General features: G+C 46.7%; 1 protein-coding gene across 4 annotated transcripts in view; it reads right to left on the bottom strand.

Annotated features, from left to right (window-relative positions):
* LOC140385371 (lethal(3)malignant brain tumor-like protein 4) overlaps positions 1-22,083 on the bottom strand; it is a 555,015-nt gene extending 532,932 nt beyond the window's left edge. For 2 of the 4 annotated variants that reach the window (XM_072467455.1, XM_072467456.1), the window contains exons 1-2: positions 21,178-21,543; positions 19,333-19,487 (exon numbers count right to left, since the gene is read on the bottom strand). In XM_072467455.1, coding sequence (XP_072323556.1) covers positions 19,333-19,487; positions 21,178-21,398 — 376 coding nt within the window. In that variant the 5' untranslated portion in view covers positions 21,399-21,543. Of the gene's footprint in view, positions 1-19,332; positions 19,488-21,177; positions 21,545-22,031 lie in introns of those variants that run through there. The other 2 variants (XM_072467457.1, XR_011933346.1) reach the window with 2 other exon arrangements.
* Between the last annotated feature and the right edge of the window lie 3,747 nt (positions 22,084-25,830).

Genomic DNA, 25,830 nt, shown 5'->3' with positions numbered 1-25,830 from the left:
ACATCCCGAACTTTACTTTCTTCTTATGCAGCACCTCCTTGGCTCGATTGAAACTCGCCCTCCTTTTCGCCACCTCTGCGCTCCAGTCCTGATACACTTGTATCACCGCATTCTCCCATCTGCTACTTGGTACCTTCTTGGCCCAGTTCAAAACAACCCCTCTGTCATTGAAGCGGTGAAATCGCACGACCATTGCCCTTGGTGGTTCTCCAGCCTTTGGTCTCCTCGCAGGGACCCGGTGAGCCCCTTCCACTTCCAAGGGGCCCTCAGCTCCCATTAGCGAACGTAGCATCGTGCTCGCATAAGCCCCGCCGTCAGCTCCTTCCACTCCCTCGGGGAGACCCAGGATCCAGAGGTTCTTTCTCCTTGATCTATTTTCCAGGACTTCAATTCTTTCGATGCACTTCTTATGAAGCGCCTCGTGGGTCTGCATTTTGACCGCTAGGCCCTGGATCTCGTCCTCGTTATCAGTTACCTTCTGCTCCACCACGCGGAGCTCTATCTCCTGGGCCTTGTGTCTCTTTAAGCCCCTCGATTTCCTGTAACATCGGGGCCAGCACCTCCTTTTTTAACACCTCCACACACCGTCTGAGAAATTCATCCTGGTCCGGTCCCCATGTCGCCTGTGCTCCCTCCGACGCCATCTTGTTTCTTTCTTTCCTCTGCCGCTGCCCTCGAGGATCCTCCGTGATCTGGCCACCGCCGCAGATCTTTTTCTTGCACACTGGGGGGGGGGGGGGGGGGCTCCCTGTTGCTTCACCCCACACCGGGTTTTGTCGCGAAAATTTCCAGTTGGGGCTCTCAAATAGAGCCCAAAAGTCCGTCAGAGCTGGAGCCGCCGAAACGTGCAGCTTAGCTGGGCATCGCCGCAACCGGAACATCCTCGACTTTCTGACCCACAGGCCACAATCAGTAAGAATAAACAACACCACCTCCACAATAGTCCAAAATACCGGGGCCCCGCAAGGCTGCGTACTTAGCCCCCTACTATACACACGACTGCGCAGCAAAATTTGGTTCCAACTCCATCTGCAAGTTTGCTGATGATACGACCATAGTGGGCCGGATCTCGAATAACGACGAGTCAGAATACAGGAGGGAGATAGAGAACCTAGTGGAGTGGTGTAGCGACAACAATCTGTCCCTCAATGCCAGTAAAACTAAAGAGTTGGTCATTGACTTCAGGAAGCACTGTACACACCCCTGTCTGCATCAACGGGGCCGAGGTGGAGATGGTTAGCAGCTTCAAATTCCTAGGGGCACACATCTCCAAAAATCTGTCCTGGTCCACCCACTTCGACGCTACCACCAAGAAAGCTCAACAGCACCTATACTTTCTCAGGAAACTATGGAAATTCGGCATGTCCACATTAACTCTTACCCAACTTTTACAGATGTACCGCAGAAAGCCTCCTATCTGGCTGCATCATAGCCTGGTATGGCAAATGCTCGGCCCAAGACCGCAAGAAACTTCAGAGCGTCGTGAACACAGCCCAGTCCATCACATGAACCTGCCTCCCATTGACTCCGTCTACACCTCCCGCTGCCTGGGGAAAGCGGGCAGCGTAATCATAGACCCCCTCCCACACGGCTTACTCACCCTTCCAACTTCTTCCATCAGGCAGGAGATACAAAAGTCTGGGAACACGCACGAACAGACTCAAATACAGCTTCTTCCCCACTGTTACCAGACTCCTAAACGACCCTCTTATGGGCTGACCTGATTAACACTACACCCCTGTATGCTTCACCCGATGCCAGTGTTTATGTAGTTATATTGTGTACTTTGTGTTGCCCTGTTATGTATTTCTTTTATTTTTTAGTTTCATATACTTAATGATCTGTTGAGCTGCTCGCAGAAAAATACTTTTCACTGTTTCTCGGTACACATGACAATAAACGAAATCCAATCCAATTGGATGACACTCACTATCGAGATTCACAGTCACCTACTTGTGACAATAAGCGATTTTCATTTCATTTCATTTTATTTGAAGAATGATCATTAGGGAAGGTATCAGAAGGTAGCAGTTGTCCACAGACCAATTCCCTTCAAAGGCCCAGGGTCATTCAGAGAAAAGAGATGATTGGAAGGGGAAAGAAAAGGTTTCAGAAAAACACCCAAGGTCAGCCAATCTGAAGTGCTCCGATTTGAAAGAATCTTAAAAGAAAAGTGAAAAGATCTTTTCCACAAAGATGAAATAGGTAAAGAATAATTCCTTATAGCATCTGCTCTTTGGGTGTGTTCCAATCTTATTTTGTTCACAGGGCACAGTTAAAAACAGGTTTTGCAAGCCAACATTTTTACATGAATGCTAGCCCTGACTGTTGAACCCACATCCTAGGATTGAAATTATTTCTAAACCCAGGATTTCTTTTGTCGTCTTTCTACTCACACTTCATGATTACATAATTACATTGTAATAAAAGCAAAACACAACGGATGCTGGAATCTGAAACAAAAACAGAGGGTGCTGGGAAAAACCTAATAGGCCGCATCTGAAGAGAGACAAAATAGTTAGCATTTCGAATCCGTGTGACTCTTCTTCAGAGCTAAATAGAGGGAGAAATGTGTTGAATTATGTACTGTATAAGATGGGGTGGAACAGTTAGGACAGAGTTTCCCTCGGTTAGGGAAAATGGCAGACATGTCAGCAGCACCACTTTCAAAGGTGGCAACATCAGAACAGATGCGACGGAGTCAGACAAACTGGGAGAATGGGATGGGTTCCTATAGGAAGCATTACATTGTTCCTGATACGTAGTGACAATTGCTTAAATGTGCTTAAGAATTCTTACACAGAAATTACTTGGATAGATTTTTTCCATAAACACTGAACAAACTTACAGCATAGCATCGTAATTTTCACCTAATTTGCATGCGAGCATTTAAGGGTTTACAGATTTGCTTCTGTGTTGTAAAAGGATTTTGGTGTATGCCAATTTCTCTATGCACAATCTTTTAGCCCTTTAAACTATACATTAAAAGTGAACTATTGTCTATTTCTCGCTGATGAGGATGACAATCTTCCATGCATGCAAAGATGGTTGATGAGGCCGATTCAGGATCAGCAGACTTTATGGCAGGCAGGGCATTCCTTATCATGTGGGGTTCGCGTTGCCGCTCTAACCTTTTTTCTTCATTTTGTCATTGATGGGTCTCAAAGTTTTGGGATCCTGCCCACAACCACTGGCACCATCTGGTTTGGTTCGAAGCAACAGTATCCCAGGAGTTGATGTCAATGTTGTATTTCTTCAAATTGGCTTTCAAGCATATCCTTGAAGTACTTCTCTGTCCTGCTCTGGTGTGTCTTCCCTGACTGAGCTGGGAGAGCACATGCTTTGGGAAACCTGGTATCTGACCTCTGAGCTACAAGACCAACCTAGCCATAGCCTGGCTGCTTCTGATGCCAGCTTGCAAAAAGGACACTTATGTTGGTGCAGCAGTCCGTCCATGTAATATGCAAGATCTTCTGCAGGCAACATTGATGGTTGACTCCAGAGCTTTGATATTCCCCCTATACATTGTCCATACAGTAAGGAAGGGATCATGACTACATGATAAAATCTGAAACCAAGTTCACAGTCTATGATGCAATCTTCGAGTACTCACTTCCTCAAGTAGCCAATGGTCACTCCAAGTGGTCAATATCAGCCTTCTGTGAAAGATCAATTTCAAGGTACTGGAATTGTTCCACATTTTCCAGGCACTCAAACATGAATCCTAATCAATAGGCTGGGGTGCATGCATTTGAAGCTTGCTGATGGTGGACTTTGGTCTTCTGAATGTTGAGTGGAATTCCCATCTTCTCGTATGTCTCAGTAAACATACGAACGATTACCTGGAGATCTGTTTCCAACACAGAACGTACTGCAGCGTCAACGTATTGGAGCTCAATGACTGAGGGGTGGCCTTAGCTTTTGATTGGAGTCATCAGAGATTAAATTGTTTACTATCCATTCAATAAATAAACTGGACTCCAACAGGACATTTGTCTCTAGTCAGATGGAGCATGGCAGCGAGGGAGAAACAAAAAGAGCGTTGGAGCAATCACACAACCCTGTTAATTCCTGCCTTTCTGTTAAATATTTTTATTGACTTTTTCCATTATAAAATAACAATAATATAAAACAGATGCTTCAAGTTAGTGTAAAAAGAGCAGAGTCAGCAATGAAAAACGCATCAATATTAATCCCGCAACCTTAAACTAAAACTCCCTTAATAACTGATAGTGACTAACTCTTTAAAAAAGGAAATAAATGGCTGCCATCTTGGGTAGAAACCTTCTAGCAACCCCCGAATAGTGTACTTGACCTTCTCTAAATACAGGAACTCCATGAGGTCACCCAACTAGGTCGAGGCACTGTGCGGAGTAAGAGATCTCCATCCAAGCAGAACCCACCTCCGGGCTATTAACGAGGAACAGGGCATCTGCTTTCACTCCTGTCCGTAGCACCAGCCAGTCCAATACCCTCAAGGTGGCCACCAGTGGACAAGGCTCCAGTTCGACCTTAAGAATCTCTGACATCCACTCCACCGTATTCAACAGAGCTGATTCCACGGACAGTATCAGGAGGATCTGGCCATAAATATCTGAAATACTCCCCCCATCAGACCAACAAGGAGGATGGTGGTGCCAAGGGAAGAAGAGGGAACCCTCGCGCAAAAAATTGTGAATCTGGAAATATCTAAACCAATTGGTCCGAGGGAGTTGAAATCTTTCCACCAGCTCCTCAAAGCTGGAAGACTTCCCTCTACAAACAGGTCCCCAACCCTCTCCAAACCCTTCACCTCCCATGACCTAAATGTTGAGTCTATGCCCGCTGGCACAAAGAGATGATTACTGCAGATAGGGGCCAACAACAGCATGGAGCTAAATTCGGGGCAGCACGGTGGCGCAATGGTTAGCATTGCAGCCACACGGCACCAAAGTCCCAGGTTCGATCCCGGCTCTGGGTCACTGTCCCTGTGGAGTTTGCACATTCTCCCCGTGTCTGCGTGGGTTTCGCCCCCCACAACCCAAACATGTGCAGAGTAGGTGGATTGGCCATGCTAAATTGTCCCTTAATTGGAAAATTAATTGGGTACTCTAAATTTACAAAAAAAACATGGAGCTAAATTCAAAGTGCTAACCAAACAGCTTCCAGACTCTCAGGGTGTACACCACTACCGGATTCAAAGAAAATCTTGCAGGAGAGAATGAAATCGATGCAGTTGCTAAAGCATCCAAACTAGAGCCCTTACAAAAACTCACCTTCATTGGTCCCCGTACGGAACTTGGATCACTAAGCCACCCCAATATCGGCAGCCCAATAATAACAAATTGGGTAAAGCTAAACCACCTGACTGTCTATCTCTTTGGAGCAACACTTACGGATCCTTGGGGTCTTGCCCGTCCAAATAAAAGAGATAACTCTGATAATGCTGATAATGCAGATTTGGGGAGAAAAGTGGGGAGACACAGAAAAATCAATAAAAACCTCAGGACGACATTTATTTTAATTGTCTGAACCCTGTCCATTAAGGACAGGGGAATGTTATCCCCCTGCTGCAAGTCAGATTTGACCCCATTCACCAGAGTAGCATAACTTAATTTATGGAGCGGAGCCTAATCGTGGCCACACGGATTGCCAAATAACAAAAGCCAGATCTAGGCAGGTAGAAAGGCAACATCCCCACAATGGCCCCCCTGCCTGGGAGGTTAACCAGAAAGTATTCGCTCGTGTCCAAATTCAACTTATACAGAGAGAAGGAGCCAAAACTCCTAAGTAGCTTCATTATCCTATCCATAGTGGAAACTGGGTCATAATATAAAGAAGATCATCTGCGTAGGAGGACATCCTATGCTCCGTCCCTCCCTAATTAATTCCCTTCCACTCACCGGAAGATCTTAACGCTACGGCCAGCAGTTCAATTGCTACAGCAGATAGGAGCAGAGACAATGAATATCCCTGCGTCATATTCCTATTCAGGGAAAATAACCCGAGCTCAAGGCATTTGTGTGAACACTAGCAGTGGGGGGTTAACCGGAAAGTATTCGCTCTTGTCCAAGAAAAGGAGCCACTCCAGTAAACTAATCTAAAACTAAACTTCCTGAGAATCTCAAAGCGGCACCCCCACCTAGTGGAGCCCATGAGATTTGTGGGGGTTCATAAGAGAGGATTCTGAAAAGGTAACAAAAGTGGAGAATAGTACAGGACAAACTGTAGCACCAACTGGACTTTGGAGATGAGTGGTAAATACTGCTGTGGGAGGGATGAGGAATGAAATAGATGAGAGATATGTCAAATTTCTGCCTAAGGGGAAGGTCACCTCATTTTCCTCAACTGAAGTAACCAAACCCTGAACAATTTTAAAGGGTGCAGGGGCTACCTAAACTCTTGTCTTGGAGAAGGATTTAGTTTTCCTTCCAGAGAGCTCAGTGAAAGCGAAGGTATTAGTGAATGGAATAGGTGGAAGTTGTATCCCAATTCCATTGTATAAAGTGCAATTTGAGTGTGATTTTGTGTTGGGTACAGTGGCTGTTGGAGTAGAAGGAGTAGGCTTACTTTTGAGGAATGATCTAGTGGAAGTGAAGGTTGCAGCTTCACCCATCATTACACATACCTCTAATGAAACCTCCATGTCCAGAAGTTTCATTCTTGCAAGGGTGGGGTTTGGTATGCAAAGGTCCCGTCGGTTTGTTTCTGTCCATTCCCTTACTTTTCCCTTCATTTTATTTCTGCAATTATAATTTTTATCCATGGAAGATTAATGGGCCTGTAACTTCAATGCAGACTTTGCTTTTAATTCAAGCTGGAGAGATCAGTGATGACTGATTTGGCTGACAGACAAATGAACTGGCTTGAAATGTTGGGTTTTGCCAGCAACAGGCAGTGATTGGATGTTTTTCCTCTTGGGTGCTTTTGAGTTCCAAGGCTGGTTTTCTCATTTCACTTTCAATTCTGCAAGCTGGATGGAGGAACACTAACTCTCTCTCTCTGCTATGACGAAATCCCTCGAAAAATCCAGTGTAAGAACTCTTATCTCTCCCTAGTGAGGCTGGATGTCATTTTAGTGAAACTGCAAAGGATTGAGATCAAATTTTGGGCTGGAAGCTGAGGCAAGATAAAGAGCCTTGAGAGGAGTAGACTCAAAGGTGGACCTTGGAGTTGAAAATCCAGTTTAATGAAGGCTAATGTGTCTCTCCAGAAGAAATCCTACTGCCTGTGAGCACTGGATGAATGTTTCTGGAAGAAGACCATCACTAACTGTACAAGTGTGCTGGGAGAACAGCCTGGCGCAAAGACTCTGATCTGCACAACCTCCCGGGAAGCAGCCTGCCACCTCAGCTGATGAGCTAAAAGGTGACTGGCCTTCTCCCACTGTTGATTAAAAAAAAAACCTTAAAGGTTGCAGCTGACTAACCACCTTATTTCAAATTGTGTCTGCAGCTTTTTTGCAAGCAACTCCGGGGTAGGGGCAAGCGAGTACTGATGATTGACCTCAAGAAAGGAGTCCACCATCCTCTGCCTCACCATCTTTGCAGACCTTTATATATGCCTTGTAGGAAATTATCAATTATCTCTCCGAATGGCCACCTTAAGGGCTTCTCACAAGGTAGAAGGTGAGATAGACTCACTCTTCTTAAATTTAACATATTCCCAATGGTGGCAGATATGCGTTCGCAAAATCTTTTGTCCACCAACAACACTCCATGCCGGGCGTTGGGAGGGACCCGACTCTGGAATCAAATCCAGATCTTTGTGGGGCATCATCTGAAATCACAATCGCCGAATACCCTGCCCTCCACACCCCAGGGAGGAGAGACCTACCCGCGACAGAAAAGCCAATATGCAAGTAAACCTGATGGACATAGAAAAAGAAAAAGAAAATGTTTTATCCCTCGGTGCAAGAAATGCCATGGATCTGCCTCCCTCATCTGTTCCAAGAAAGCCAACAATTCTTTTGTCACACCTGAAGGAGTCAGAGATCTGGGCGTAGATCCATCCAATCTCGGATCTAGAACACAGTTTAAGTCACCCTCTAAGATTAGCTGATGTGAATCCAAATCAGGAATGGAGACTAGCAACTTGAGAATAAAACTCACATCATCCCAATTTGGCGTATATACGTATTAACCAGGATTACCAAGGTGCCTGCCAAGGACCCACTGACAATCATACGTTCGCCATCAGGATCTGCCAAGATCTCAGCAGCCAAAAATTGAACCCTTTTATTAATCAGAATTACCACCGCCACCGTCTCCCGCCTACCCGTTCGCGTACCCCCATTCCTGGTCGCACCCTTTCGCAGCCCCCCCCCCGGTTCAGTGTCCCCCCGTCATCATCCCCCCCCCACCCCATTCAAAACCAGAGTGAAATACTTGACCCAACCGCCCCTTCCTCAACCTTGTCTGGTCCCTTCCCAGCAAATGAGTCGCCTGAAGAAACATCAGATCAGCATTCAAACTTTTAAGGTGAGCAAATACCCTCAATCTTTTCACTGGCCATTCAACTCTCTTACATTTCAGGTGATGAACCAAATGGGGGGCCTCGCATCCACCCTTGATCAGGAGTCAGCCATTTCCACCAAAAGGGGTCATCCAACAATTACCTAAATAGTGTACAGGCACAAGGCCCACCCAAGATGGCCACCAAGCCCACCAGCAAGACAAAACAAAGAAAATCTGGAGTCACCATCACCAAACTATCCCTTAAAAACCCTCAAAACATAGAAATAACATGGAGCTATACATTTCCCATAACAGTTATAGCACGAAGAACACACCACACATAAGCCCCCCTCCCCCACCCAAGTTCCGAAACACTCATCCCACAGAAGAACAAAAAAATGCTACATGTACAAGGAACCCCAATAAATCTCATATCCACATGCCCATTCCCAACATTCAAAAACCTCACAGAAACCTCCATCAACTCTCACCCAGCCCATTTTTTTTAAACAAAAGAATCTGCCTCCTCCGGCGCATCACAATAATTGTCTTGGCCCCAAAGGCCACTCTGAGTAATGCTGGGTACACCACACCAAACCGAACTCCATGTAGGGCAGCTTTAGCCTGGTTAAACGTTGCCTGCGTCCTTGCAAACTTCCCACCAACATCTTGATAAAGCATGATGAGGTGGTCTTCCCATTTATAGTCGCAATGTTCCTTCGCCCACCCCGAGACCCGTTCCTTTTCATGGAATTGTGGAACCACACAATAACAGCCCTTCGGGTTCATCGGGAGGGGCTTCTGTTGGGGTTTCCGGTGGGCTCGATCCAGCTCGGGAGTGGGGGGGGACATGAATCCACCCTTTCTCAACATCTTCACAAACATGTTCGAAGAGTATTCTGTGGGAGTCGGGCATTCCTTTCCCTCCAGCAACCCCACGATCTCAATATTCTGCCTTCTGGAACGATTCTCCAAATCATCCACTTTGGCCTTCAGCTATTCGCACCGACCAGAGACATCTGCTTCCAGTCAGAAAATCTGGTCTGTGGCTTCATGGGAGGTACCTCCACGCCCTTTATCACAGCGCCATGCGCTTTTACCACCTTATTGGTCTTCTCCAACGCCGACCGAATGGGAGCCAGGGCACCTTCCATCAACATACGGAAGTCCTTGGCCACACCCCCATTTGCTTCTTGAATTCCGCCTCCAGGAGGTCGGTAAGCATCTCGGCTGTTCATGGAATGGCTGGAGTCCCAGCAGCAGCCTCGGCCATTTTCTCCACTGGAGAGCCCCAAGCATCCGATTCTATTGACAAACTTCTGCCTTCATGTTTCTTTGCCCTGGTCATTCTGGGCACCTTGTACCATTGATCAAATGGGATTTTAAGCAAACATACCCTAGCAACTGGGCAAAATGTACTCAAAATACAGTATCCTAGCGGGAGCCACCTTGGGTATGTCTTCCCCCTACATACTGCCACCAGAAGTTCAGATTCCTGCCTGAAGCTAAAAATGGTCTGCAATGGATATGTTGTCAGTTTTTGAGCATTACCGCTCCGCTCGCTTATCATCATGAAGCAGGTGAAGGATGATAATGAATTTTAGAGGACATCCATGCTTCAGCAGAATCTTCCAGAGTGCCTTATAATTTAGAGTTGAAGGCCTTTGCCAAGTCAAGGAATGTTATGTAGAGAGGGTGCTGGGCATAATATTTTTCTCCTGGTCCTGAGCTGTAAAAACTATGTTGGTCATGCCTCTTGGTAGCCAAAACCCAAATTGAGAGTTTAGCGAGTGTAATAATTCAATTCAGGAGAGTTCTTGTAAAAATCCTTCTTGCAATGGAGTGCAGATTCCTCTGTAATTTACACAATTGCATTTGTCCTCTTTGTGTCATGACATCCATGAAATCATTTAAGACTTCCTCTTTATTCCACATCTGTAGGCTAAGGGCATGGAGGGTAGTGTTAATTCCGCTCCTCTGTGCTGAAAAGATTTCAGCAGGGATTCTATCACCTCCTGCTGCTTTGTTTTCTTTATTTGTTGGCTTTCATCACCTCCGTAGGCATTGGCAGAGTTCCGAGCTCACCTCTAACAGGATATTGTGGGATGGAGTTGAAATCTCGAGTCAACAATTGATTCTTAATTGAAAAGGTCATCAAAATGCTCGCTGAAATGGGTCCGAACAGCTTCCCTATTCTTGATCAGTGTTCTTCCCCCCTCCTCAGAGGAGCTGGTCCTGGAGTACTTGGGCCGTAAATGGTCGTTGGGGCAGTGAAAAGGCCACAGATATAATTAGCGCCAGCGAGATGTTGTATTTCTTCTGCCTTGTCTGCCCACCACATATCCTCCGTATCACAGACTCACCTTCACCAGACTTTACTTGGTTAGCCAGTTTCTTTTGCTTGGAGTTTGAATCATTCTGCCAGGCACAGAATGTCTTGCGCTTGCGGTCAGTCAATTCGTCAACATCCTGATAATTTTCATCAAATCAATCCTGATGTCCCCTGACCGAACCAATTCTGATGTCGCCTGACCAAAATTCCAATCCACGGCACGGTGGCATGGTGGTTAGCATTGCTGCCTCACAGCATCAGGGACCCAGGTTTGATTCCGACCTTGGGTGACTGTGTGGAGTTTGTACGTTTTTCCCATGTCTGCGTGGGTTTTATCCAGGTGCCCCGGTGTCCTGCCACAGTCCAAAGAGGTGCAGGTTAGGTGAATTGGCCTTGTTAAAATTGTCCCTTAGTTTCCAATAGGTGAGGTTATGGCAATAGGCAGGGGAGTGGGCCTGGGTTAGATGCTCTATGCTCTTTCAGAGGGTCGGTTCAGACTTGATGGGCTGAATAGCCTCCTTCTGCACTGTAGGGATTCTATGATTCTAAGTGATGATATTGGACTGAAGGACATTCAATTATTAGAATTTTGAAACAACTTCATAGCTTGAAAGGTAAAAACTATGCAACTGAATTACGACCTAGTACTAATTGTAATTGGTACACCTGTCAATGTCTCCCATAGCTCAGCTTAAATAGGGAAGTTGCTTTTGAATTCAGCTTTCCAACTATTTTCATCAGTCACAATACCATTCCCTCATGATCTGGAATAAAATACACATAGTCAAGAAATGGTCAAATAGAGTAGCAAAGCATTTCAGCCAGGCAACTCGGACCAGATCTTTTGGCAGGCTTTACTTCTGACAGCAGTGCCTCCTAGCGTTTATGGCAAAAGCCAATGTACTCTTGGATGCAAATCTGAATAGCACCAACATTGGTGGTGTCTGACACCTCTAGGAACAGCAGCGTATCTTGTTCATTCGGAGTTTACATCAGTACCGTCAATTGGAGCTTACAATGGTGGAAAACTGTTCACCTTACACATTGCTCCTTGTTGTATTTTTGTTTGAACATTGCTGCATTGAAACCGATTGGCAGCAAATGGTTGGTGCAACTTTTCCTCAATCTTAGAACATGACCAAGTGACATCACGAATAAGAATGGCAAGTAGCAGGCAGAAAGTGCAGATTAAGTAGCAAAACATGGAATAACAATTCAGTGGACAACGCCACATTGAAGGTTTTCTTAGAACTACATTATGTGCATTTTAAATATCACTCATCATAATAATTGCATGCTCAATGTGTCATGTATTTAGATATTTTACTCTGTAGAAGTCAGAGATGCTAAGCATAAAAAGCAGTGCACAAAATATTTGCAATGGAAAAAACATTCATATTGTGTCTTTCACCACCTCACATTGTCCCAAACCATTTTACAATCAATGAAATACTACTGAAGTGTTATAATGTAGGACACACAGCAGACAATCTGCATGCAGCAACATCATGCAAACAACAATATGCCAATGAACAGATAATCTGTGTTTTGTGATGTTGATTCAGAGATAAATATTGGCCAAGATATAGGGCAGAAGCTCCGCATTCTTCTTTTTTTTTTTAAATATATTTTATTCAAAATTTTTGGCCAACCATGACAGTACATTGTGTATCCTTTACACAGTAATATAACAACATAAATAACAATGGCCAGTTTTAAGCAAGAAATAAATAATATATAAACAACATCGAAATTAAAAAACAAAACTAAATGGCAACTGCCTTGTCCCAAATAAATACTCTCCAAAAATACAATTTAGCAGTCCAATATACAATTACCTATAACAACAACCTATACATATTATACATATACACTAACATCCCTGAGAGTCCTTCTGGTTCCTCCTCCCCCCCCCCCCCCCCCGGGTTGCTGCTGCTGTCTTCTTCTTTTCCATTCCCTCTATCTTTATGTGAGGTATTCGACGAACGGTTGCCACCGCCTGGTGAACCCTTGAGCCGATCCCCTTAGGACGAACTTAATCCGTTCCAACTTTATAAACCCTGCCATGTCATTTATCCAGGTCTCCACACCCGGGGGCTTGGCTTCCTTCCACATCAACAGTATCCTGCGTCGGGCTACTAGGGACGCAAAGGCCAAAACATCGGCCTCTTTCGCCTCCTGCACTCCCGGCTCCTCTGCAACCCCGAATATAGCCAACCCCCAGCTTGGTTCGACCTGGACCCCCACCACCTTCGAAAGCACCTTTGTCACCCCCACCCAAAACCCCTGTAGTGCCGGGCATGACCAGAACATATGGGTGTGATTCGCTGGACTTCTCGAGCATCTCGCACACCTATCCTCTACTCCAAAAAATTTACTGAGCCGTGCTCCAGTCATATGCGCCCTGTGTAACACCTTAAATTGTATCAGGCTTAGCCTGGCACACGAGGACGATGAGTTTACCCTACTTAGGGCATCAGCCCACAGCCCCTCCTCAATCTCCTCCCCCAGCTCCTCTTCCCATTTCCCTTTCAGCTCATCTACCATAATCTCCCCCTCGTCCCTCATTTCCCTGTATATGTCTGATACCTTACCGTCCCCCACCCATGTCTTTGAGATCACTCTGTCCTGCACCTCCTGCGTCGGGAGCTGCGGGAATTCCCTCACCTGTTGCCTCGCAAAAGCCCTCAGTTGCATATACCGGAATGCATTCCCTTGGGGCAACCCATATTTTTCGGTCAGCGCTCCCAGACTTGCAAACGTCCCATCTACAAACAGATCTCTCAATTGTGTTACTCCTGCTCTTTGCCATGTTCCAAATCCCCCATCCATTCTCCCCGGAGCAAACCTATGGTTATTTCTTATCGGGGACCACACCGAGGCTCCTGTCTTACCCCTATGCCGTCTCCACTGCCCCCAGATTTTCAGAGCAGCCACCACCACCGCGCTTGTGGTGTATTTCTTCGGTGAGAACGGCAACGGCGCCGTCACCATAGCTTGTAGGCTAGTCCCCCTGCAGGACGCCCTCTCCAATCTCTTCCACGCCGCTCCCTCCTCTTCTCCCATCCACTTACATACCATTGAGACATTGGCGGCCCAGTAGTACTCACTTAGGCTCGGTAGTGCCAGCCCCCCCCTATCCGTACTACGCTGCAGAAATCCCCTCCTCACTCTCGGGGTCTTCCCGGCCCACACAAAACTCATGATATTCTTCTCAATCCTTTTGAAAAAAGCCTTCGTGATCACCACCGGGAGGCACTGAAACACAAAAAGGAACCTCGGGAGGACCACCATTTTAACCGCCTGCACCCTCCCTGCCAGTGACAGGGATACCATGTCCCATCTCTTGAAGTCCTCCTCCATCTGTTCCACCAACCACGTTAAATTTAACCTGTGCAATGTACCCCAATTCTTGGCTATCTGGATCCCCAAGTAGCGAAAGTCCCTTGTTACCTTCCTCAGCGGTAAGTCCTCTATTTCTCTGCTCTGCCCCCCTGGATGCACCACAAACAGCTCACTTTTCCCCATGTTCAGTTTATATCCTGAAAATTCTCCAAACTCCCCAAGTATCCGCATTATCTCTGGCATCCCCTCCGCCGGGTCCGCCACATACAACAACAAATCGTTCGCATACAGAGATACCCGGTGTTCTTCTCCTCCCCGGAGTACTCCCCTCCACTTCCTGGAACCCCTCAGTGCTATTGCCAGGGGCTCAATCGCCAGTGCAAACAATAATGGGGACAGAGGACATCCCTGCCTCGTCCCTCTATGGAGCCGAAAATATGCAGACCCCCGTCCATTCGTGACCACGCTCGCCATCGGGGCCCTATACAGCAGCTGTACCCATCTAACATACCCCTCTCCAAAGCCAAATCTCCTCAACACCTCCCACAAATAATTCCACTCCACTCTATCAAATGCTTTCTCGGCATCCATCGCCACCACTATCTCCGCTTCCCCCTCTGGTGGGGGCATCATCATTACCCCTAGCAGCCTCCGTATATTCATATTCAGCTGTCTCCCCTTCACAAACCCAGTTTGGTCCTCATGGACCACCCCCGGGACACAATCCTCTATCCTCATTGCCATTACCTTGGCCAGAATCTTAGCGTCTACATTCAGGAGGGAAATAGGCCTATAGGACCCGCATTGCAGCGGGTCTTTTTCTTTCTTTAGGAGAAGCGATATCGTTGCCTCTGACATAGTCAGGGGCAGCTGTCCCCTTTCCCTCGCCTCATTAAAGGTTCTCATCAGTAGCGGGGCGAGCAAGTCCACGTATTTCCTGTAAAATTCAACTGGGAATCCATCCGGTCCCGGAGCCTTCCCCGCCTGCATGCTCCTAATTCCTTTCACTACTTCCTCCATTTCGATCTGTGCTCCCAGTCCCACCCTCTCCTGCTCCTCCACCTTAGGAAATTCCAGCTGGTCCAGAAAACACATCATTCGCTCCTTCCCCTCCGGGGGCTGAGCTTCATATAACCTTTCATAGAATGCCGTGAACACTCCATTCACTCTCTCCGCTCCCCGCTCCATCTCTCCCTCCTCGTCCCTCACTCCCCCTATTTCCCTCGCTGCTCCCCTTTTCCTCAATTGGTGGGCCAGCAACCTGCTCGCCTTCTCCCCATATTCGTATTGTACACCCTGTGCCTTCTTCCACTGTGCCTCTGCAGTACCCGTAGTCAGCAAATCAAATTCTACGTGTAGCCTTTGCCTTTCCCTGTACAGTCCCTCCTCCGGTGCCTCCGCATATTGCCTGTCCACCCTCAGAAGTTCTTGCAGCAACCGCTCCCGTTCCCTACTCTCCTGCTTTCCTTTATGTGCCCTGATTGATATCAGCTCCCCTCTAACCACTGCCTTCAGCGCCTCCCAGACCACTCCCACCTGGACCTCCCCATTATCATTGAGTTCCAAGTACTTTTCAATACACCCCCTCACCCTTAGACACACCCCCTCATCCGACATTCGTCCCATGTCCATTCTCCAGGTGGACGCTGTTCTTTTTCCTCCCCTATCTCCAAGTCCACCCAATGTGGAGCGTGATCCGAAATAGCTATGGCCGTATACTCCGTCCCCCTCACCTTCGGGATCAGCGCCCTTCCCAAAACAAAAAAGTCTATTCGCGAATAAACTTTGTGGACATAGGAGAAAAACGAAAACTCCTTACTCCTAGGTCTACTAAATCTCCATGGGTCTACTCCTCCCATCTGCTCCATAAAGTCTTTAAGCACCTTGGCTGCTGCCGGCCTCCTTCCAGTCCTGGACCTCGATCTGTCCAGCCCTGGTTCCAGCACCGTGTTAAAATCTCCACCCATTACCAACTTCCCCACCTCTAGGTCCGGGATACGTCCTAACATGCGCCTCATAAAGTTGGCATCATCCCAGTTCGGGGCATATACGTTCACTAAGACCACCGCCTCCCCCTGTAATTTGCCACTCACCATCACGTATCTGCGCCCACTGTCCGCCACTATGGTCTTTGCCTCAAACATTACCCGCTTCCCCACTAATATAGCCACCCCCCTGTTTTTCGCATCTAGCCCCAAATGAAACACCTGCCCCACCCATCCTTTGCGTAGTCTAACCTGGTCTATCAGTTTCAAATGCGTCTCCTGTAACATAACCACATCTGCCGTAAGTTTCTTTAGGTGTGCGAGTACCCGTGCCCTCTTTATCGGCCCTTTCAGCCCTCTCACATTCCACGTGATCAGCCGGGTTGGGGGGCTCTTTACCCCCCCCCCCTTGTTGATTAGCCATCCCCTTTTACCCAGCTCCTCACCCGGTTCCCACGCAGCTGTGTCCCCCCCAGGCGGTGCCCCCCCCCGCCCCGCCCACCCCACCCCACCCCACCCCATACCAGCTCCCCCTTCTCCCCAGCAGCAGCAACCCAGTAAATCCCCCCCTCCCACCCCCCCCTGCTAGATCCCCCACTAGCGTAGTTACACCCCCCATGTTGCTCCCAGAAGTCAGCAAACTCTGGCCGACCTCGGCTTCCCCCCGTGACCTCGGCTCGCACCATGCGACGCCCCCTCCTTCCTGCTTCCCTATTCCCGCCATAATTATCATAGCGCGGGAACAAAGCCCGTGCTTCCCTTTTGGCCCCGCCCCCAATGGCCAACGCCCCCAACTCCTCCACCTCCCTTCCTCCCTCCCCCACAACCTGTGGAAGAGAGAAAAGTTACCGGGTCGCAGGATTAACAACATAAAAATCATCTCTTCCCCCTTTTTTCCCCCCTCTTCGCCCCACCACTTTGTCTCGAACGTTCTTTTTTAATAACCCACTCATTCCAATTTCTCTTCAACAATAAATGTCCACGCATCATCCGCCGTTTCAAAGTAGTGGTGCTTCCCTTGATATGTGACCCACAGTCTTGCCGGCTGCAGCATTCCAAATTTGATCTTTTTATGAAGCACCGCCTTGGCCCGATTAAAGCTCGCCCTCCTTCTCGCCACCTCCGCACTCCAGTCTTGATATACATACATAGATTACATAGAACATACAGTGCAGAAGGAGGCCATTCGGCCCATCGAGTCTGCACCGACCCACATTAATCCCTCACTTCCACCCTATCCCCGCAACCCAATAACCCCTCCCAACCCTTATGGACACTACGGGCAATTTTTAGCATGGCCAATCCACCTAACCTGCACGTCTTTGGACTGTGGGAGGAAACCGGAGCACCCGGAGAAAACCCACGCAGACACGGGGAGAACGTGCAGACTCCGCACAGACAGTGACCCAGCGGGGAATCGAACCTGGGACCCTGGCGCTGTGAAGCCACAGTGCTATCCACTTGTGCTACCGTGCTGATCACCGCATTCTCCCATCTACTGCTCCGCGTTTTCTTTGCCCATCTTAGGACCATCTCTCTGTCCTTAAAACGGAGGAATCTCACCACTGTGGCTCGAGGAATTTCTCCAGCCCTCGGTCTTCGCGCCATAACTCGATAGGCTCCCTCCACCTCCAGCGGACCCGTTGGGGCCTCCGATCCCATCAACGAGTGCAGCAGCGTGCTCACATACACCCCGACGTCCGCCCCTTCTGTACCTTCAGGAAGACCAAGAATCCTTAATACTTCCTCCTCGCATTATTCTCCAGCACCTCCAGCCTTTCCACACATCGTTTATGGTGTGCCTCGTGCATCTCCGTCTTCACCACCAGGCCCTGTATGTCGTCCTCGTTCTCGGCAGCCTTTGCCTTCACGACCCGAAGCTCCCGCTCCTGGGTCTTTTGCTCATCTTTTAGCCCTTCAATCGCCTGTAATATCGGGGCCAACAGCTCCTTCTTCATCTCCTTTTTAAGCTCTTCCACGCAGCGTTTCAAAAACTCGTGTTGTTCAGGGCCCCATATTAAACTGCCACCTTCCGTATCCGTATCCAGGGGGGATTCCCTTCTGGTTTACCGCACAGTGCTTTTAGCCGTTAAAATTGCCGTTGGGGCTCCTATTAAGAGCCCAAAAGTCCGTTCCACCGGGAGCTGCCGAAACGTGCGACTTAGCTGGTCATCACCGCACCCAGAAGTCCCTCCGCATTCTTCTTTGAAATAGTATCATGCTATTTTGTTTTTAAAAACATCCACCCTAGGCAACGGTGGCTGGACATCGCTGTTGCACCATGTGTCAGCCTCAATTTTGTGCTCATGGCTCTGAAGTGGGACTTGAACCCACAACCATAACAACTACAACAGACTTCATTTTATTCCTGAGAATCACATAAATTGCACGTGCAAGCTCTGAATTATACCATTCATATCCACTTCGTTTTTTTAAATTGACACAAAAGATGCTTTCCTTAGGGGCAGAAAGTGAACATAGATTTTTACTACAATGAAAATGAAGCGGCTGTTATACGTTATGCAAAATATCAGTTCATTCAGAATAGGATCTTTACTAAACCATTGACTAAATGGCTAACTTGGCAAACTCTATTTGGTAAAAGCTTTAGTACGATTATTGCCCACACAGTATAATACGTTTTTGTTGAAGTAACAGGCTATTTGATTTCTACAAAAAATAATTTCCTTTGGCTCACCTTATTTAAAATCAACAAATCCACTCTGTATTATCCTACTGTGTGATTTATTAGAGACCTTTTGCAAAATGCACATTTGGATAGCCTTTGAAGCTAGACTTCATTTGTTGTTTGGCTGACCCAAGCTGTCAAGCATTTAACTTGGGGAAACACAAAATTATCAATTCAGTTATATTATGCTTGAAGGATGTGTTCTTTGCATTTTTTCATATATTGCATTCAGAAACAGCAGAACTGAATTGAAAAATGTATTTCATGAGAAAGAATTATGGTTTCAAATCACAATAATTACTTGTGACAGTTCTCAAAGCTTTATGTCCTCAATTAAATATGTAAACAAATAGGTTTACAAAAGGAAACATTTACTTCAAACATTTTATTGAAAGGATGTGCTCCTGTTATTAAATATATTCGTAATCTTGCACAATCTATTAAGCTACACATGGCAAAAAATACTTTTTCAGCATTCACTGTGCAAGTTTTGCTTAACCCTCTTGACATTGAACAATGCATGTAAAAAAAAAACACATCTCCCACCTGACAGATTGAGGGGTTGGCCAACTTCTGTAATCATTTCTGTGGAGATGGCGTTCGATTCTAACAGGAGACTTCCTCCTGCAGTTCGCTTTCTTACAGGCCCCTCCAGCATATCACCAGCATTCATCTTGATCCTTCCTCTTGGGGACAATTCACTGCCATGAGAATCAAATTAAAGAATTTCCTTCTGTTCCATTCAATTATAAGAATCTTTATTAGTGTCACAAGTAGGCTTACAGTAACACTGCAATGAAGGTACTGTGAAAATCCCCTAGTCGCCACACTCGGAGGCCTGTTTGGGTACACGGAGGGAGAATTCAGAATGTCCAATTCACGAAGCAAGCACGTCTTTTGGGACTTGTGGGAGGAAACTGGAGTGCCCAGAGGGAACTCATGCAGACACAGGTAGAATGTGCAGACTCCACACAGACAGTGACCCAAGCTGGGAATCGAACCTTGATCCCTGGCGCTGAGAAGCAACAGTGCTAACCACTGTGCTACCATGCCATGTAGTATGTCAAATGGGTGCTAGATATTGATTATTTTTAAGAAATTAATTGAAGTTGATTGCATTGTTCAATTCTTAGTCACAGATACAGTATTCACTTACCTTCTATAACAAAACACTTAGCAAACAAAAGTTAAAAATACACTACGAATATTTGCTAACATGCCTCTAAAACCAATTATTAAATGCTACTTTCCTCTGAATGTGAAATTTGATGCAATGGGAAAAGGGGCCACTGATAGAAAAAGAGAAAAAGCAAACTATAATTACTACAAATCGTAAAGTTGTTTTTTTCCCCCTCTGCATACCCTAAAATTATTAAATCATTTCCCCTCAGAATCAATATCAATTGCATTAAGCACCACACTGTCAGTTTGCCTCAAATCAGTTCAGCTGGCGTTCATTAATTAACAATTTTATAAGTCTTTATTATCGCATTTCAACATTGAATGTTTTGCTCTTAAACACGTGTTCATTCATATTGCTTTGAAATTTACTGGCAGTGCTCAGCTCAATGTGCCTAACAAGGTTAAGCTAATATTTGGTGACAAGAAGTTGTTCACTTAGCAGTGGCAGACAGTGAGATGTCCAATAATACAGCTGGCTGGTTTAAAAACACTCACTCACATGTCTTAGATAATTTTACACAGTGCAGTGCGATGAAACTACACACGGGGTGATGCTTTTAATGGAACTGTACGCTGCGTTTTGTGCCATCTTTTCAGATTAGCTCGATGAACAATTACTGTACACATTTACGATGTGGACAACCTGCTAAACATTGACTCAATAATAGTCGTTCCCGTTATTCCTATATTCATAGCATTGTGAATTTGCATCCCTCCCAATTCATTCTCTCCACCTGATCGATGACTTGTCCAAGCCGAACGTGTCTTCGGCTAAAAATGCATTTCGAAACGCTTTCTAGGTCCGAAGACAAAACTAAATAAATTCAACTTCAATCTACATATGTGAAAAGTGCTTCCGTTCCTCTACAACATGTTACTTCCGTATTCGGTAAACTGCGGGAAAGGAGGGGGGGGGGGGGTGGAAAGGGGGAAAAAGCAATTAAAACATCGTTAACATCTCCCAACGAATGTCTTGCTCCCCTTCACTCCGAAATAAAGCAACATCTTTCATTGCCAGCGTAACAAAATGTCATTGAATGATACATCTTGTCAAGATGCTCGCAAAACACCAGCTCCAGGAGAGGAAACTGCACCGGGGGAGGAACAAAACAGAAAAGGCACCGCCACTTGAAACATTTATTTTTTAAAGGGGGGGGGGGGGCAATGTGTTGAATAAAGCAGCAATAACTGGGAAATTCCATCAAATACCTGCAAACAAGTGGAAACTCCGCTGAACACAACAGCAGTAAGCAGCTTCCCCTCCTCCTGCTCCCACAGCACAAGCCACAACACGCTGTGTCCTTTCCGCTCCTGGCCAAGAAAAGACGTTGATAATTTATCTTAAATGACTTTCTCCAAAAGGCAAACCACACACGGAACAAACAGGGAAAGATTTTTTTTTGGCGGGGGGGGAAAGAAAACCTTGACATGAGGAATATTTGTCAAAATGGCGGAGCGCAGAATATTTACAGCACAGCAAATGTTGAGTGCACTATTATAGATTAGGGAGGAAAGATTTTTTTTGGGGGGGAGGGAAGTCTCGAGGGAATTCCAAAATGCAAGCAACTTTAGCCGGCAAAATACTTGCAAAGTGACATTTTCAAACGCGTGCCCGTGCAAAGGCGCAGGTATCCTGCCGAACGGCTGACTTTTTTTCTTGTTTGTGTGCAAGTGCATGAGAAATGCAATGTGAGGTGTTTTTGAGGGCTCTTGCTTTATTTATTTATTTTTTTAAAAAGCTGAATTTGAGAAAAAGAACTCGGCGCATTTTGCACTTTAAAAAAAAATTCCTCAGGAAATTCCGAAAGCCCCGTCCCCCAGATGATGGATTGTTATAGTAGTTTCATTCGTAAAACCGACCGACAGCAATTACGCATTGAACGTCATTAAAACGAAAGAATATCTGACAGTAGATGCACCTGGAAGCAGGAAACTGTCAGAAAAGTGTCAAACAAAGTCTGTTCTGTTATTTAAGTCGGGTGCCTGGCTGCGCGGGGAAGAGTTTTCCTGTTTTTTTCCATTTCTAAAATGAGACAAATAAATTTCAGGCTGAATTTCCTTACCAGAGAGAGAGGGAGCTGAGACTCTGGGCCCTTTCTGAGCTGGGAGAGAGAGGGAGGCGGACATGGCGCAGGCGCGGAGAGCACCCACTGCTGGAGGCAGCAAAGCAACAACTCCACCTGGCACTGAAGACAAGAAAGGGAAACAAGAGAGGGAGACAATAAAGATTTGAGAATTCGCCCGATAATGAAGCGGAGAGAGGGAGAAAATAAAATTCTGGGGATCCACTTGACACTGAAGAGAAGAAAGGGAGAGAGAAATAAAGATATGAGAATCCACCTGGCTCTGAAGAAGAGGAGAGAAAGTAATTTTGGGCGAAAAAAAAATGTAAGAAAGTAAAGATGTGGAATCTAGTTGGCACTGAACAATAGAGAGGGAGAGTGTAGGGGTCCTTCACATTCAAAGTATAGTCTTGCATCTTTGACTTTGTCTACATTTATGTTTCTGGAACCCACCTCGTCATTCACTTGAGGAAGGAGCAGTGTTCTGAAAGCTAGTGATTCGAAACAAACCTGTTGGACTTTAGTGTTATAAGACTTCTTACTGTGCTCACCCCAGTCCAACGCCAGCATCTCCACATCACAGAAAGACAAGGTATTACTTTATCTCCCCCTCCAGAAAGGCTGAGAGTGCTGCATTCTTGAAACTACAGAGGTCTGAATGAACCTACAGTAAAAACCTCAAAATGAAAGCAAAGTTTAAACAGGAATAAGTTGCTAGAAACATCCATCTGAAGCAAAAACTATTTTTATCTTTTCCTTTTTCTTTACCCCTTTCTTCTCTGTATTTGTCTGTCTTGTGTGTGTAGAGGGTGGGGGGCAAGTTAAAGCAGCAAATTAGGAATGAGAAAATAGTAACCAGTTGTGTTGGCTGCAGATTTCATTCTAATTCCTGTTATAAATGAACAGCAATTGTGTTTAAACTTACAAACATGGTGACTGGACAGTCAAGGGTCAAAGACTTTGGGTATTTTTCTAAGAATTGTTGGGTAATGGGGCAAGTAGGGCTGGAATTGACCACGCACAAGCCCAGTGTGTTATAACAAGATAGAGACAGACAGAGAGAAAGTAAAGACATGAGAATCCACCTGACTGAAGAAAAGAAAAGGAGATAGAGAGAGAGAAAGTAAGGATATGAGAGTTGACCTGGCAGTGAAGAAGAGAAAAGGAGGGCATCTGAGGAAACTGGGTGTAATCCTGAGAGTTTGGAGAGTGGGAGAGTTCAGTAAGGAGGAGGGGATAAGAGTTGATTCTTACTCTGCCACAGAAAAAGGAGCCAACTATATCTGGTAAGTGGTTAAGGTTTATTCTATTCCTAATGTTTAAAGTAGTAAACACATTTGTCGTAAAGTCAAAGCAACTTTAATGAATGAATAATATAATTAAATAGATAAGTAAAATACATTAAGGATGCCAGGACAGGTGATGTTTCAAGGCTGCAACAGGTGAGAGCTTCTGGATAACACTGTGATCCAGGACAAACACGTAAGCAGTAAGTGTTTGCGGCTCAAGGAACTTCAGCTCTGAGTTATTGAGTTGGTAACTTAGCTGCAGACACTGTGACACGCCAGGGAGGGGGGAAGTTATTTGGATGAATTGTACCAGGAGACAGTCACACCACTTGGGTTGGTCAGTAGTCAGGGATAGGAGGGTGTCACTGTGAGTGAGGCAGGTCAGGGGACCCAAAGGGCTAAAGTGTCAGCCTCTGCAATTGTCCAATAGATTTGAGGCTCTCTCAGCTTTTTTTGAATGGGAGTGGAGGCTGCAAGGTGAATTTGCAAACTGACCATGGCACTGTGGTTCAGGAAGCCATTCAAGTAGGGGGAGCAAAAAGGAATGTAATGGTAGTAGGAGACAGTAAGCAATTATTATTATTATAGTGAGGGGCATTGACATTGTTCTCTGCAGCAAAGAGTGAGAGTCCAGACGTCTGAGTTGCCTGCCTGGTGCAAGGGTTTGGGACATCTGGGGCAAAATTCTCCCAAAACGGCGCGATGTCCGCCGACTGGCGCCCAAAACGGCGCCAATCGGACGGGCATCGCGCCGCCCCAAAGGTGCGGAATGCTCCGCATCTTTGGGGGCCGAGCCCCAACATTGAGGGGCTAGGCCGGCGGCGGAGGAATTTCCGCCCTGCCAGCTGGCGGAAACGGCCTTTGTTGCCCCGCCAGCTGGCACAGAAATGACATCTCCGGGCGGCGCATGCGCGGGAGCGTCAGCGGCCGCTGACAGTTTCCCACACATGCGCAGTGGAGGGAGTCTCTTCCGCCTCCGCCATGGTGGAGACCGTGGCGGAGACGGAAGGGAAAGAGTGCCCCCACGGCACAGGCCCGCCCGCAGATCGGTGGGCCCGATCGCGGGCCAGGCCACCGTGGGGGCACTCCCCGGGGCCAGTTCGCCCCGCGCCCCCCCCCCCCCCCCCAGGACCCCGGAGCCTGCCCACGCGGCCTTGTCCCGCCGTTCAAAAGGTGGTTTAATCCACGCCGGTGGGACAGGCAATTTATCGGCGGGACTTCGGCCCATCCGGGCCGGAGAATCCAGCGGGGGGGCCCGCCAACCGGCGCGGCCCAATTCCCGCCCCCACCGAATATACGGTACCGGAGACTTCGGCAACCAGCGGGGGCGGGGTTCACGCCAGCCCCCGGCGATTCTCCGACCCGGCAGGGGGTCAGAGAATGACGCCCCTGATCAGGGTTGCAGAGGAACTTGCAATGTGAGGGGGGGGGGGTTCCAGTTGCCATGATCCATGTAGGTACCAAAGACATAGGTAGAACCAGAAAAGAGGTTCAGTACAGAGAATATGAAGAGATAGGCACCAAATGTGGCAGAGGGATGGGAACCGATGCAGGAAGTTGGAAGGTAGTAAAACAGGGACAGAAATAAAAGACAGTAAGGGGGAAAGTGTAAGGCAGAGAAGCCATAGTCAAAAATCAAAAAGGGCGACAGTACAAGATACAGTGACTGAGGGGAGCTCAGTGAATAGGACCAGGAATACTAAAAGAAATAAAACGGGAAGTGAAAACATTAATGGTAAGCGACGCGGCAGGTTGTTACAGGAAGATATGGGTTCGACGACAAGGAAAATTAGGAGAAAGGTTAAGAGGAAATATAACTTAGGAGAGGTTACTGATCGAGGTGTTAAGATTCAGAACAGAGGTAAAAAAGCCAACATAAGTGTACTTTACCTGAATGCTCGTAGTATTCGGAATAAGGTAAATGAGTTGATGGCGCAAATCATCGTGAATGACTATGATTTAGTGGCCATTACTGAAACATGGTTAACGGATGGTCACGACTGGGAGTTAAATATCCGAGGGTATCAAACGTTTCGGAAGGACAGAGTGGATGGTAAGGGAGGTGGTGTAGCTCTGTTATTTAAGGATGACATCCGGGCAACAGCAAGGGATGACATCGGTGCTATGGAGGATAAGGTTGAATCCATTTGGGTGGAAATCAGGAATAGTAAGGCGAAAAAGTCACTGATAGGAGGCATCTATAGGCCACCAAATAGTAACATTTTGGTGGGGCAGGCAATAAACAAAGAAATAACAGATGCATGTAGAAATGGTACAGCAGTTATCATGGGGGGATTTTAATCTACATGTTGATTGGTTTAACCAGGTCGGTCAAGGCAGCCTTGAGGAGGAGTTTATAGAATGTATCCGCGATAGTTTCCTAGAACAGTATGTAATGGAACCTACGAGGGAACAAGCGGTCCTAGATCTGGTCCTGTGTAATGAGACAGGATTGATTCAGGATCTCATAGTTAGGGATCCTCTCGGAAGGAGCGATCACAATATGGTGG

Source organism: Scyliorhinus torazame, chromosome 11 (genome assembly GCF_047496885.1).
Source record: "Scyliorhinus torazame isolate Kashiwa2021f chromosome 11, sScyTor2.1, whole genome shotgun sequence".
In the NCBI taxonomy this organism is placed as follows: domain Eukaryota; kingdom Metazoa; phylum Chordata; class Chondrichthyes; order Carcharhiniformes; family Scyliorhinidae; genus Scyliorhinus; species Scyliorhinus torazame.
This window is presented reverse-complemented; position numbering and strand designations above follow the sequence as displayed.